Here is a 15,717-nt window from a genome sequence, read left to right as displayed (position 1 = left end):
AATGGGCAACACTACCACCCCAAAAATCTCTAAAAGCAGCAGTTCTAATTTCAGAAATGTAATAGTACATGCCATAGTGTTTAAAGTAGTTTATGAGTTAATACATGGCATAATTTCAGTCCATAGTCCATGGTATTATTTCAGTCCATAGTTTCATTTTGAAATTGCTTACATTAGAAATTCCACATTCAGTTTGCAGGGATCATAATTTCTTTTTATGCTTTCACCTTCAGGATTCAGTATAGGGGTATAATTAATTCCTCAGACCAGGTGCAAAAGTTAAGTGTGTTTCATTTTAACAACACAAAACGAAATAAAAGAATATCTTTAACATAAAAATCTGATGCAAGCTTCTTTGTCGGGAGAGGAAAAGTTCTAGGCACTGTTTCTTAAAAGCACCACTTCTGTGTAGGAAGACTGGGGGATGATATTATGGATGTTTGAAAATGTGTTCATTTATATCTCAGCATTTTCTAATCTGTGTCTAACTAAATCTCAATTTTCATTTGTAGGAAAACAATTGTTCCTGAACCAATAAACTCATTTATTATTTACATTTACTCTCTCTTAGGCAATTCTATGCACTTCCAGTAACATAGCTCAAAGATGAATTATTTTCCATGCAAATATTAGTGCTGGAAAGTTACAGCCCAAGCTCTTCCCCTCAAGGCCTGTATTCTGAATAACTGGCTTTTCATAAACCCTTGACATCAACCTCAGTAATGTATTTTAGGAGGAGATTGAAGCCCGAGGGGAAAGGTTCAACGCTCTCAGTGACTATGGTAGAGAACTTGGCAATTCTGGTCACTATGCAACCCCTGAGATTCGCCAATCCCTCTTCAGACTGCAGCAAGCCTGGTCGGAGCTGATCCAAGCATGGAAAGAGCAATATATTAAATTGTTTCAGGCACAAGATTTACAGGTGAGTAAAATGACATCCAAGAGAGGATAAACATGCCACTGACAGTTTTTTCTTGATAAAAGCAGCAAATTTCTGAGATGGCAGGATGAAAAATGTGCTAATAATACCCAGTGTTTTATCTATATTTCAGTGGTTTCTGGAAGGCATGCTGAGGGCCAAGCACATTCAGTGGTGACAGGACTTAGAGAAATTTTACCTCTACAGATCATAGAAATTTCTGTGGAAAATGTGCCAATATATTTTTCAAAGACTGTAAAACTTAGCAAATTTTGGTCAAACTCTCATACATCTGGAAAAAGACGCATACTTATAACACAACATCAGTATTCTTCCAAATTCCAAAACCTGCCCAAAAAGACATGGAGCCAGACAAGTATTTTTAAAAAACTGAAGAAAAATTTAGCATGGACAGAATAATGTATTTTTTCCTGGCTTTTTTTCCTTATAAAATAACTACTTTGGCTGCAATTTTCCAGAAATACTTCTCTGTAACAGTCATCTCACTTTAAAAATTTCTGCTCAAACAGAGATTCTACAATGAAGTATGTCAAGTATTTTAAATAAGAGCTGGGCTACTAATCCCATCTAAAATCATCACATATATGGGAACTTAAATCCTATGGTATGGGCAGTTTCAATGCTGTTTCATGTACTACATTAATTTTTGAAATCACCATTAAAGTTTCATTTTTTCAGTATACTCTGCTGAAGTCATGTTAGCTTCTGCTTTATAGCATTTCAGCATGTTGTCATGTTTGTGACTGCTGGGTTTTTTTCCTACACAGAAATTCTATGGCTACGTGGAACAGATTGAGAGCTGGCTCAGCAGCAAAGAGGCCTTCCTAGCTAATGAGGACTTAGGGGTATGTGCTCTGAGAAATTACAGTTTTCTCTGCAACCAGTCTGGAGGAGAAGGGACTTTACAATGATGCGCTCTGAATCTTCCCGTGCTCTTTCTCCTTCTGAAATTACTGCTCTGCCCTGTTGGTGGTTTAGGATCAGATTTCTTTCCTTGGTACTTCACACAGGATGGGACTCCAAGAGTAATGGAACAATCCAACTGCTCTCAGTATAGCAGGAAAATGAGGCCTCACAGAAACATGGAGCTCTAACATGGTTTGGGTTGGAAGGGACCTGAAAGACCATCCATTTCCAGCCCCCCTGCCATGGGTGGGGACACCTCCCAACAGCCAGGATGTTCAATGCCCCATTCAGCCTGGCTTGTCTTATCTGACCCAAATACATTTGCCAGCAGTGTGCAAGTCATCACTGCTGTCACTGCTGGCATACCCAGTGTAGCTTTAAGTTACCTACCACAGGTATCAGTAACGCTGCAATAACTGAAACTGCAGACTGATGCATGGGCTGCAAAAGCTGCTCAGGATGCTGGATTTACATTCTGACACTTAGCTCACCTTGTATAGGTAGTGCTACTAAATTAGTTGCCCCTGCGGGTGCTACAAAAACATCTCAGAGTTCAGTGGATTTGCAGTCCCTTCATTACAGTACAGACTTAGAAGGACTCATCCAATCATATTTAGCTTAACAATGTGCAGAAAATGCTCTGTGAGTAATTTCCCATCCAATGACTCATGTAAGCACCCAGAAGTTTAGTGGTTTTTTTTGACCCATTTGATGTGAGCTTATTGCTTCATTTAGAATAGTAGAGAAGCAGAGTTTACTGGGATAACAACAGTTTGACACCACTGGTTCTATAATTAAAGTGCAGAGAGGTGATGAAAGGAGAACTCTGAGTCATTAATCTTGGGATTCACAAACATTACAAGAACTGTTTCTCTGCAGATTAAATGTAATATCAGACTCCAATCCTCAAATTCAAATCTGGATCTGAGCTCTTCCAAATTCCATGGTTTGAAATTGAGACTCTAATTTTAAACTCCTTCTGTGACATATTTGTTCACTTAACTCTGATTTCAGTTTGACATCCCACGTTTGCTTTCAACATGGCATCTGTCTTAAGACTGATTTAAAATTAGGGGCTGATGTTTCAATTCCTGAGACGTTATGTGTTCTAACCAGCACAACAATATGCACGAGAAACTAAGCATCCAGCACTGAAATAATGGCTTCAGACCTTGCACGGAACAATATTTAGGTCCCAAGTGTCAGATCAATGCCAGTCAATTCCAAGGAACAAAAAAATTTCTTGACAACTAGTTTGCAAATCTGGGGTAAATGCCATTTATCTTCTGGATTATCAGTGTTTTGGATGGAAAGACTCTGACTGAAAGCAGCTTCCCTTTGTTGAATTCTGTCCAGGACTCAGTGTCTAGTGTGGAGAGCCTGCAGCGGAAACACGCACAGTTTGAAAAAGCCCTGGAAGCTCAGATGGAGAAAATCAACGAGATGGCTTCATTTGCTCAGCAGCTAACACAGAACAAGCACTATGACTCAGAAAATATCAGCAGCAGATGCCAGGCTGTTCTGAGGAGGTAAAGTCAAATCCTTCCCATGTCAGCCACCAATCTCTTCTGCAATGAGACCCTCCTCCTGTGATCATTATCTTTAAGTGAATTAAGAGAACTATAAGCTGGTTTGCATTTGCTCAACTTCATGCTTTGCACTGGAGTCTTCCCAAATTGGCTGTATTTCATTCCAAAAAGCAATCAAGTGGAGGGGGAGCAGGATTCAGAAAAAGGCAGTTTCTCTTTAATTTTGGCCTGGCCTTGGGGACAGTGCTGTGATGCTCATTCTGGACAGTGCTGCAAACAGAAGGCCTGCCAAGCCATTAAATACTTCATTATCATTAAATAACATCATTAAATACCAAAAGTAATTTCATAGACAACTGCTTTACTCTGCTCTAATGGGGTTGATCTTTAAGCCCCACTCAGATTATCCATTAGGGCATTTGCAAATTTTCTGATCACATCTTGCCCTCTCGTGAAAAAAGTGAATTACTTTATTGCTACTAACAATTTGCATATTGTTCATCTTAAACAAGTGCTGAAGTAAAAGCAGTCGTATTCCCTGCTGTGGTAGATTAAAAGAGCTACATAAAAGTTATGAAAAGAGACTGGAAGTCCCCTTTGATTCTAGTGAACATACTGATTTGTAAATGTTTTCTAATTTTATATGATTTATTAATATCTCACATCTGCATTAACACTAATAAAGGGCTGCAGGTCCAAAAGTGGGGGGAAAAAAATTAAAGGATGGTGTAGCTTTAGTTTATCCATGACAAACACCATCACATTTGCAGGATTTCCACATAAGAAACGTGCTGCGTTTATGTTCTCTTGAATCCTGAAAGGCAATAATGGTGATTTCCAGAGGCAGATACCATATACACAGAACTTGTAGGATATCTGTCAGCTCACAATCTTTCCTACAGTGTCCTGGGCATCTTCTCTGACAGCTGGATCAAGGGAATCTGCATATCATGGACATTTCCCTTCTAGGGAATGGAGGATTTGATCATGTGTGTTTTAGAGGTGAAATTTGAAAGCCCTTATCTATCTAATTCATTCTGTGACTTTTACCTCACATATCTGTCTTCATCTCAGAAAACAGAGACTGCTGGAGAATGCTGCTGCTCGCAGACATTTGCTAGAGGAATCAAGGCTTCTGCAGAAGTTCCTGAAGAATTCTTTTGAGGTAAAATTACACAGGATTCATAATATTCTGGTTTCTTAAAATATGCTGTGCTGCATAGATCTGAATGCCCAGACAGATTTGCTGTGAGGAAAATCAAGGAACTGAGCCTGGAATGAGATAATATTAGGAAAGATGAGGATAAGGATGAAGGGATATTTTTCGATTCTTTCCTCTAGTCTAGTGTAGTAAATGAAAGATCTACTGTGCATTGGAAAACAGCAAAATGCAGAAAAAATAAATGCATTACAAGGGAATGTGCCATCATTAAAAAAAAAAAAGGAAGATTTTTTTGTGAGATACTGACAATGGGTTAGAAATAGGGTGATCATTGTCTATGCTCCCCCATGCACACATGTGCCCATGCATTTTCTCACTGCATGGGGGCTATCTGATGGAGAAGCTCCCTTTCCAGACAACAGTGCTAGTAAACAAACATATAGGGGTGACCTCATGAAGGGCAGGAGGAGCTATGGGAAGCAGAACCTCAGAAGGACAACTCATTTTGGTCCCCATTTCCCAGTTCCCTCTTTTATATATATAAGAGGAGAGCCTGCAGGCTGGAGCTGAAGAAACTGAAGAAACACTGAAGATTTTGTTTATTTCTGTTCTTCCCTCCTCACAGGTGGCTGCCTGGATTAACGAGAAGAACAGCATTGCCCAGGATGATAGCTGGAAGGATCCAAGCAATCTGCAGACCAAACTGCAGAGGCACCAGGCTTTCCAAGCAGAGATCATGGCCAATAGAAATCACTTGGACTCCATCAAATCAGTGAGAGAAGCAGGGTTTTGGGCAAGGGTGGGGAACTGGCATGAAAGACTCTGCAGACAGTGTGAGTTACAGTGATCTCAACCAAGGGAGGGGGAGTCACTGTCCTCTCACTGGTATTGTCCATGTTGTCTCTGAGTGTACTGAGAAGCTTATTCTTTTAGTCCACCAGGAATTTTCTGTGTCCATCTCTTTCTTCGCTCTCTTACTATCTAGTGTGAGCTTGCTCTGCATGTTCACTGTGCATGCAATGGGAACAGATGGGGACCTGCAATAAAAGATTCAATCCACTGACTTTAGGGACATCTCTCTGGGTGAATGCCACTTTAGAGGTATCCTTGTTTATTTCCAGCAGAGAATCTATCTGATTGGATGTACAGCCTTAACAAGACATGTAAGATGTATCCAACAAAAAGGATAGTTTTCAAGTGCTTCCTTTGCAGAGACACGTTAGTAGGCGAGATATGAAGGAAGCCTGACAAGACTTGTCAGATATTTGGCAGAAGCTGTGATCAGATGATAAGTTTGGAAGGACAGACTGTAACATGTTTATTAATTTTATTTTCAGTACAGTGCTTACTGGATGTATTTTGCAATAGATTGCTACATTAAAAGTAGATTGCCCCCTCCAGATTCACTTGCATCTTAGAAACACCTCTCCTTTTCTTTTTTCCTTTTTCTTTTCTCTTTTCTTTCTTTTCTTTCTTTTCTTTTTCAATCCCCCTGTTTGCAGACATGACAAGAGGGGGTTAAAGGGTGGAGCTACAATCCTCAGTAAAATTATCTGGTTTTATAGACTTGTTTGCACAATCTCTTTCACTTTATTTCATGATGCCCCGCCTTCTTTGTTGGGAATAGTCCTAGTATTTGTGCTAGTCCTAGTAGAACACCTACTGACCTAGTATAGCACCTTTCACTTGCTGTGCCTCTTGCTTCCCTTGCTGTGCAGTTTCTGCCCTAATTTCAGTAAGCCTTCTGTCTTTATTAGATTTTTCTCTGTCTCTGCAATATCTCCATCTATTATGTCAGGAGGTGAAGGTTGTAGCTGGCCCTTTACCAAAGAGTGCTGGTAGACTTTGGTGATGAAGGCAAAAGTGATATATTCTAGTGCATTCAGCAGAGGAAGAATATGTTGCCTGTTCCTTCTGACATAGGAAGGGGAGAAGATGCTCCATGAAAGGCACTATGCCCCAGAAGCCATTCAGTCCAGACTACAAGAAATGGAAGAGCTGTGGGAAGAGCTGCTAGCAAGTTGCCAGGATAAATGGACCAAACTGCAGGATGCTTACAAGGTAACGCCAGTGGCAACAGGGATGCCAGTGGCTGGATCTTGGTGTCTTTTCCAGAGATAGCACAGCTGCCTTGCTACATGTCTCATCTACAAGTGTCACTTGATACAATCCAGCCTGATTCCTCAAGGCCATTATTGCAAAGAATCTGCTACGTGTGGACTGACTGAATGGAATTGGCAGGAAAATTGGAGATCCCTATGGAGGGAAGAGGATTTGTATCCTCTGGGCTCCATTCTGCTTTCTGCTGCTGGTTTAGATCCAGATTCCAAAGAGAGTTACTGAGGAAAAATGTGTTTACTCAAATGTGTCAACTCTGCATCTTTCTCAAGGGCATCTTTTCTCTAGCACATTGAGAAAGAAACCTACAGCTGCTTTTCATTTTTCTAGCTCCAGGCACATGAATTGTCATGACTGTGAGTTATGCTTGCTTGGGCTATCAGAAAATCTGTGGTTATAAAACAGAGCTCTCCCTTTAAATGTTCTTTTTTTTAAAGATGCTGTGTCCATGATCTGCATTTGTGCAACACAAGTAAGATAAGCTAGTGATGTTCAATGCGTCTGTTCTTGTCTTTACCATGACTGAATTCTCTTCTTCATTTGCACCACCATTGTGTATGGGAAAAGTTCCCTGAGCAGTGTGTGCAATCTTTACTGCAAGTGGCTGAGATTTTCACATCACATTATCTTTCCTAAAGGTTTAAATTATTTTTTCTTCTTGCTTGTTCTCAGGGTCTTCATTTTCAGCGAAATGTAGAGGACACGGAGAAATGGTTGGAAGGTGTGGAAAATGACCTGAAAGCACCATACAATGACAATGATCTGGTGGTTTTGAACAGTCATCTGAAGAAACAAGAGGAACTGGAGGAAGACATTGCTGCCCATAGGGACCGGCTGCAAGAGCTTGTGGTCACAGCTCAGCAGTTCCAGAAGGAGAAACATTTCCTTGCTGATGAACTAGAAGAGAAAGTGGATGAACTGGTGCAGAGGTGTGTGAGAGGAGCCTGGCCTGTCTTCTGCCAGCTTTTTTCTTCCCTGAGTATTCTTTTTTCTTTCCTTCTCTACACTATTCTGAAATTAGTGTTTGGCATTCATTCCTTATCAATCTGTAGTCGTCACTGGATTACCTTTAAAACCTGCAGGTACAAAAGGCTACGTGACCCTCTGCAGGAGAGGCGGGGAAGTCTGGAGGCAAGCAGACTGCAGTACCAGTTCTTCCGAGATGTTGATGAGGAGCTGGCTTGGGTTCGTGAGAAGCTCCCCATGGCTTCCTCCAAGGATTATGGCCAATCCCTGGTAACCATTCAGAGTCTGCAGGAGAAGCACCAGGTAGTGTCATGTCTTCAGAATCAAATAAAGAATCAGTCTTTAGAATTAAATAGAAAACACTTAATTCAATTTGTCTCTAGCAAACTTCATCTGCTGTGCTTTGGCTAACAGGAGTCAGCATGCCTGGCATCATTTTTATCCTTTTCTTTTTCAAGGATCTGTCCATGACTTGACAACATGCAGGATGCCATCCTGCTTACCATTGCAGGGGTGCAAGTACCACACCACAGACCTTCTGTGGTCACGTTGGCTGTTTCTGTGAACTGAGTTCAAACCCTGGCCCTTTCAATACAAAATAGATTTTACAAACTTGTGCATATTTTCATAGGTTCTTTGGTCCTAACAAAATGCTTTCAAACTCAGTAGATCCAAGAAAGCTCATTGCTCAGATGTCTCAGGATAAGTTCCCAGGAAAATATTTTTACCAAAAACTTTTTCAGCTCGGAGGGAGGGAGGGAGTTAACAGGGAATTATTATGCTAGCTGACGTTCACTCCAGTGGTAGCTTTCAAGACAACTGCTGAAATATTTCACAAGGTTCAGATGGGCCATCAGAGAAAGCAGTGCCTGGAATACTGTCATCTCAAATACCAATAAATACCTTCCTGATGGTTCTTTAATAAGGAGTACTCTCTCTTGGCAAATACAAGGTGGAAGAAAAAATATTCCTGCTAAGATTTGCCAGCAGCTATTGGTATTTAATCTTAATATTAGCATGTGACATCCCATTTAAGTGCCATGTCAATGACTTCTGGAGAAATCTGTGCAAGCTGCATTAGGATTGGGAAAGACAGGAGATCCTATGAATTGTCAATGTGTGTGATAGACACAGTCAGAAAGAGAGAAAGCCCAAGCATCTGGTGCTATCATTGTGAAACAGTAAGAATGAAAAACTTGTTTCATCATGATTAATAACATAAATGTTGTTTTGTGTGCAATTACTCCTAAAATTTATGAACTCTTTGGCATGGTAAGAAAGTAATTAAGTTCACAGAAGAAAAGACTGCTTGAGCTGAATTAATCTGCGAAAATATTTCAAATAACTGAAGGAACAGAGGACATACTGCTTTAGGCTATGATTAATTTTTGTTAATTGGCTAAGTCTCAAAATGTTTCAACTAACTGTGAGAGTGGGAGATATATGCCATAAAATCGGTGCATAATAAAATTCTCTGACATTTTACTTACTATTCTTCTGGAAACGGGATTAAAATATAAGCTTTTAATTCTCAAAAATTGTTAGCTACAGCCTGTGCACTTTCTTTTTAATGTTGGTTTACAAGCAAGCAAATGTCACAATTGACATAACAGTCAAGAATTGATTATTCTGTTAGTTTCACCTCTATTGTTTGTCCTAATGAGCCAGATTTGCAAAATTCATTCCTTGATTTGTTGCCACAAAAGAGATTGTGAGTGAACTGTATTAACCTTCTTCCTAAGGAAGAAAAAAAAAAAAGAAGCTGCCTTGCAAAGCAGCATTTACACACAAATATATTTTGCCTTCAAACAGCTGCTTGGCTTGGAAAAGATATGGTGTTACTTTTCAACAACATCTTGAAATCAATAGGGGGAAGTTAAAGGCAAGATTAGAATCAGAGCTTTTTCCAGCCAAGTTTGACACTTGAGTTGAGAAAGCAACTCCTCTCCTCATAGAGGGCATCTCTTCTACATTAACAGAGCACTGCAGTCTAACTCTGAACCTGCTTATTCATAGCTGTGAAATTAAACAGAGCAATGGTAAAATAGTGGGGCTTGTTTGTGCTCAGACACAGTCAGCCAAAGAAAGCATGTATGCTCACAGAAATGCATGTATGCTCACAGAAATGCATGTATGCTCACAGAAAAACATGAGCATGTATGCTCACAGCATGGGCCTTGCCTACCCAGGAGAGGGTATATGGAGGGATGCATATAGTTTTAACATCTACCAGTCTTCAAAAATTAATGTCAAGGAAAGCCCTTGAGAATTGGTTTGAGGTGGTTTTCTTCTCTCCTCGTCCTGTTGGCTGCCTGGCACTGGTGAACCCGCAGTGTTTACAGTGGCTGCTATGCAAAGATGCATCTTCTACAAAAGCATTGGCAAGTGATAAATAGTAACGTGCAGGCAAGTTGAACCTTTTCCCTCCATACTCTGAGGTAGATATACATCAAAGTTCAAGCTTCATGGCTAAATTTGATTTCTATGATCACTGCTTCACCCCAAAAAAAGTCCTCCACTCCAATCCAAGCATGCACTCAGACTTTGTACCTCTGACCCACCTTTGTGAAGAGAAAAAGCAAATTTATAAAGGAATTGCATGACTACATTTTCTGGAATAAAAATTCTGTAACTTGAATTTTTGGTCTATCATTTTACTCTTTGCTCTTTCCAGAACCTGGAGAATGAGATAAACAGTCGAGATGCTTTGACCAAAGCAGTGATCAGTACAGGACAAAAACTGGTAAGGGGAGGCCACTCAGCCTCTCGCAAGATTTTAGAGCATCTGAAGGAGCTCGAGACTTCTGTAGACACCTTGAAGGCAGAAGCTCAAGAGAGGAGACAGAGGCTTATGCAGTCCTATGAGGCCCATCTGTTCCTAAATGAGGTAAGGATGGCTCCTGGGGGATTTTATTTTTTTAATTTCTTTTCTTAAAACAACTGGCACCTGTATTGTTGAATGGATGTAAGTGCTGAGAAAGAAGCAGAATTCACACTGCCTTGATTTTTCATATCTGGTAAATAAGGATACAGTGGAGAAGCAACAGTTATCTTCCCAACAAATGGCAGTGAGTAATATGTAACTGCAATTACTGGATTCTGGGTACACATTTTTTGGAACAGTGTCTGCTAGACTGCATTACAGGAACACATCTAAGGTGCTCTCTGTTTTCACTGATGTGTCAGTGCACCACTGCTTTTAGTTTTCTTTGTCTTGACCTAAATCAAGCTGTATCAAGGCTCATCCCTGTATTTTATACAGCTGCTGGAGGTGGAGGCATGGCTGGCAGAGAGGAGTTTCATTCTGGAGACCTCTGATTACGGGAAGAATGAAGAATCCACACAAGTTTTACTTCGTAAACTTGAAGCTACCAAACTGGACATGGATAGCTTCAGGTTGAGGATCGAGAAAATACAGGAGACAGGAGCCAGCTTAATAAACAAAGACAGTCCAGAGAGGTATGAAAGTAAAAGCAGGTTTCTCCTCCACATCTGACAGAAACTCCCAGAGAAGGCAAATAAAGAAAAGTTCTACCATGTTTGATGGCTCATTCAGAAATAAGATTTCAGGGATCATCCATCCCTCCATCATCATCACAGACACTGAACTCCCCAAAAGCTTGATGATTGTTTGATTGTTTTAATGCTTTCATGAGTTTTTTTTTTTTTAACAACAGACCGTTTAATGCAGATCAGCTTCTTTGTCCATTGTCTGCTCCCAGGAGTGGACATCTAACTTAATTTACCACAAATGTTCAAAAACCACCGTGCTTGGGAAAGGAAATGAACATTCTTGACAGTTCACTGTTTTTTATTGAAAGTTTGTTTCTATATCTGGGGAGAAGGATAGGAAAAGAGCAGCCATTTGTATGATTTACTTTAATTTCCTGAGCTAGCTGGGTTTATTGGCACAGCATAACTCACTCCATGATCTTATCTGGTTTATTCTGTGTTTTAAAGGTGTTGCAAATTAAACCTGTCAGAAAAAGCAGCGTTTAAAAAGAACCATAAAGCAAAGACATACTTTCTGCTTCTTATTCTTTGCAGTTCGGTAATACTTTCAAAGCTCCAGGGGATCCTAGCAGACTATCAGTCTCTCCTACAGAAGTCTGACACCCAGAGAAAACGCCTGCAAGAACAACTCCAGCTCTATCAGTTTGAAAGAGAATTCCAGCTGGTAGATGCATGGCTTTCCAGTAAACTGTCTGTAGCAGAGTCCGATGACTATGGGCAGGACTTAGATGATGTTGAGGTAAAAGAAAATAAAAAGTATTGCATGTGTGGTGTGGCAAGGCAGGGATATATTTGCTGCAATTTTTATATAGCTGCTGACAATGAAGCATGTTACAATGACAAAAACTAAGCAGAGCTGTTATCTATACAGCAAGAACTCAGACTGGCTTCTGTCTGCTTTGACAGGCTTGCTGCGGTAGCATCCTCCAACAGAAAATTAGATGTATCAGAAAGTTAGCTTTTCTTGGAATGAGATGAGGTCAGCACACTCCTGCTTATAAATTTGACAGGAGCTAAAAAATTTGACTGTGGTCAAAAGCAGTGGGCTGCAGTGCTCATATCTCTTGCTGCTGATTTCAAGGATAAATTTCTCCCTGGGGCACACAGTGCAGAGAGGTATAATTAGCATTGTCCACTCCTCCTAGGAACTGCTGCATATGTAGACAAGTTCTGTTCATTAACTTTTGATGTGAGCAACTTCTGCTTGTCAGGACATGGTTATTTTTTCTCTGTGACACAGAATGTTAAATGATCAAGACAAAAGATGTCTTCCTCTGATTCTGGGTCATTTGGATTTATCAAGCAATTTGCACTTGTAGATTGCAGTGCATAGCTTTTGTGTTATACAAAGCAGAGAAAGTGATTTCTTCTGCCTCTCTCATGGAGGTAGGCAGAAATTCTTTATCTAAATTTGTGTGCCCATTTATTCTGCAGGTGCTGGAGAAGAAGTTTAAAGATTTTGTAAATGAGATGAAACCACTGGGACATTCCAAAGTTGTCTCCTTAAATGAGTTAGCATCTAAACTGGATAAGGAGGGCCACAGCAAGATGGATGTTATCCAGAAGAGAACTAAGCAAATCAATGAAATGTGGGAGAAACTATGCAATGCCATTGATATAAGGACAGAGGTAGGAAACACATTAAAAACTGGGGCATTGATTTCCTTGCAGCCTCCCACGCCCTTTCTTTCCCAAACTCATGTTGAAACACATGGTTTACAGGGGCAATGAGTACATATTGTTCAATTTTTTCTAGATTCATTTCCCTTTATAGCCACTGCTTACCCTACTGTTCCTGGCAAGGTTTATACTTGAAAGATGTTTATCAGTGCCGGGAAATTGTTTTCCTTAATTCACTGCTAACTCCAGTTTCCTGAAAAACAAAGCAAATCCAACAATTTACCACCACTAACAGGAGTCTGGCTCTGCCACTTATCAGTCTTTTTATGGAACTACTTATGTAACATGATCAAAATTCTCCAGGATTTTTGCTGAGTTAACTTCTTGAAATCAGAGAAGGCATATGGAAGAGAATGTGGTGGAGGACACAGAGCCAGCCCCCTACCTTTAGTTGGCAGCTGGGTGTTAAATCTGCTCACTCCCCCTCAGGAAACTGCAGTCACAGATATGTATGGAAAAGCAGAGGTGACACACAGAAGTCAATGTTTTTGTTTGTTTTAAGGAGAATATAAATCATCAGATGTCCTCAATCATTTTTTTCACTACTGTTGCATGACCTGTTGCTTATGAGGTAGCTCAAGCCCACTATTGTCTGTTAGCAGAAATAAATGCATGACAATTGTTGCTATAAAGTTTGACTATAAACTAGTATTAGAACTTTTTTTTAATACTCTCATTTCAGAAAAGCATGATTTTTGCTCAATTTATTTTCACTGTTTGTAGTGTAGACTTTATTCCAAGTAGTATTTTAAGACAACCTCTGTGATGTAGAGAGCTACTTTTAGAGGGCAATTCATACTCTCCATTTTGATAATTCTTCTTATGTAGGGATAAATTGCTCTTTGGAGACATTTGTTTCTTTCCATTGTCCAACAGAACTTGGGGATCCCAGGTTAACACCTCACTTTCAGGTGACTTAATGGGGAAGATATTTCATTCCCTCTCAAAATCCCCAGTGATTTTGTACTGCATTTTGACATATTGTACTGCATATTGACATTTGACATTGACTTTCTTCATGTTGTTGACACAAAATGCTGTAGAGTATTACCATTAAATTACTTTCTTATTCCAGAATCTAAGAGCAGCCCGTCAAGTTCACCAGTATGACCATGATGTGGATGAAGTAAAGGGCTGGATGCAGGAGAAAGAGGCAGTGGTAGATATAGAAGATTATGGGTATGATCTTCCAGGTGTACAGACACTTCTCAGCCATCTTGAGGGAGTAGAGGTAAGAGGATCTGTGATGAAGCAGTAGCAGAAAATCATAGATGGCAAAAAAAAAGAGACTGCTTCTTGACTGAAGCCTCTTAGGCCTTACTTACAAGACAAATTTATTGCATCCTTAAAGATTCTTTGTGCCTCAGAGAAGAGGGCTTTTTCCTCCTATTTTTAACATTGGAATATTATATACTTCTTTATTATATGCTATGATATATAATAATGATATTATTATATATGCTATGATATATAATGATAATATATGCTTCAAATCAAATGCTTTTGCTTTGAAGGATGAATTCTCTTCTAAAATCTCTGCTATGATAATTGCAAAGGTGTCAGCTGAACCATGGGAAACTTCAACTCCACATTTATCAAAATAATGTTTCTCATGTCTAAAGAAGTTTCTTTTATGTTTAATGATGACCAAGGCATTAAATGAAAACTGAGAGGCATTCATATTTCCAGCCTCTGCACAGCCAGAGTGTAGAAAATATATGCAGCATTGTTAAATCCACTTTTGATAGAACTAAGTAGTGACTTGATCTTACAATCCATTCTGTCTCCATTCCAGAGAGATCTGGGAGTCATCATGAAAGAGCTGGAACGGATTCGAGGAGACGCTTGGCACCTCAGCCGCACGTACCCTCAAGTTAAGGAGAACATCATGGAGAGGCTCACAGATGTGGATGAGTGCTGGGAAAACTTGGACAAAAAGTTTCTGGAGAGGAAGGCAAGACTGAGCCAGGCAGAACAAGTCCAGCTCTACTTCAATGACTGCAGGGAGCTGATGTATGTATTGGCCCCTTGAGTTTGGCAGTGGGCCTTATTTCTTGTCTTTCCCGTAGAGGATTTTCTAAATTATAGCTGTTAGTTATTTGATTCCTGCCCCAGGTGCTCTGCAGCTTGCTTTCAAATCTCTTTGAACAATAATCCATGGCATCTCCTCAACAGCACCTCACGGAATTTACCAGATATCAGAGGTGACCATGATGCCTCAGCACAGTGTGCATGACAAAGACACTTTTTTTAGACTAATTCCTACACAGTCCCTAAACAGCCCCCTGGAGAATTCCATCCCTGTGCATAAATTTGGTAGTTTCACAATTTCAATTGAAAATGCTGTTGATTCTGTAGGAAGGTAGGGTTAGATAGTGAAGTAATTTGTACACCTGCATAGACACGAGTGCCCCTTTTTCTCAGAGTCGAAACAGCTGCATTAAAGGTAATCTTCTGGAATAGGTAATGAAAAAGTTCACCTATGACAGGAGTAGAAATATAAAGACAGTGGAATGGTTACCACTGACTATTGGACACTTACTATGCTAAGGGATAGATCCTGAGCTCAGGTAAATCATGAGTAAGTTTGTGCCAGCTGAAAGTTATGGAGTAGAAAATGTTTCTTAAAAAGTACCTATCAATATGCTTCTTTTCATGAATGCTCTTTGTGCACATGAAGTACTTTCATGTGTGGTCCTTTACAATGTATAAAAATACTGTTAAACTGTGTTGTCTAGGCAATTGCAGTTAGTTCTTTCTGAGAATTTGAATGCACAATGTTTTGGTATGTGCAGAACTACATCTTTATTTTTAATAGGTTACATATGGAAACAGCACTGGGAGTATTATAAATTCCCAGATTTATAAACCTTCATCAACATTTTTGTATATTGCTATGGTTT

General features: G+C 39.8%; 1 protein-coding gene across 1 annotated transcript in view; it reads left to right on the top strand.

Moving 5' to 3' along the window:
- Nucleotides 1–15,717, top strand: part of SPTBN5 (spectrin beta, non-erythrocytic 5) — a 91,817-nt gene that overhangs the window by 66,654 nt on the left and 9,446 nt on the right. Inside the window, exons 45-58 of the mRNA XM_063159083.1 lie at nt 734–922; nt 1,708–1,785; nt 3,203–3,375; nt 4,450–4,540; nt 5,163–5,309; nt 6,461–6,598; nt 7,328–7,584; nt 7,738–7,924; nt 10,296–10,508; nt 10,884–11,080; nt 11,669–11,873; nt 12,569–12,763; nt 13,890–14,045; nt 14,610–14,827. Of these exons, the coding sequence (XP_063015153.1) occupies nt 734–922; nt 1,708–1,785; nt 3,203–3,375; nt 4,450–4,540; nt 5,163–5,309; nt 6,461–6,598; nt 7,328–7,584; nt 7,738–7,924; nt 10,296–10,508; nt 10,884–11,080; nt 11,669–11,873; nt 12,569–12,763; nt 13,890–14,045; nt 14,610–14,827 (2,444 nt within the window). The remainder of the gene's footprint in view (nt 1–733; nt 923–1,707; nt 1,786–3,202; nt 3,376–4,449; nt 4,541–5,162; nt 5,310–6,460; nt 6,599–7,327; nt 7,585–7,737; nt 7,925–10,295; nt 10,509–10,883; nt 11,081–11,668; nt 11,874–12,568; nt 12,764–13,889; nt 14,046–14,609; nt 14,828–15,717) is intronic.

This window comes from Melospiza melodia, chromosome 6 (genome assembly GCF_035770615.1).
Source record: "Melospiza melodia melodia isolate bMelMel2 chromosome 6, bMelMel2.pri, whole genome shotgun sequence".
NCBI lineage: Eukaryota > Metazoa > Chordata > Aves > Passeriformes > Passerellidae > Melospiza > Melospiza melodia.
The sequence above is the reverse complement of the archived record's forward strand: the minus strand, read 5'-3'. Positions and strand labels throughout refer to the sequence as shown.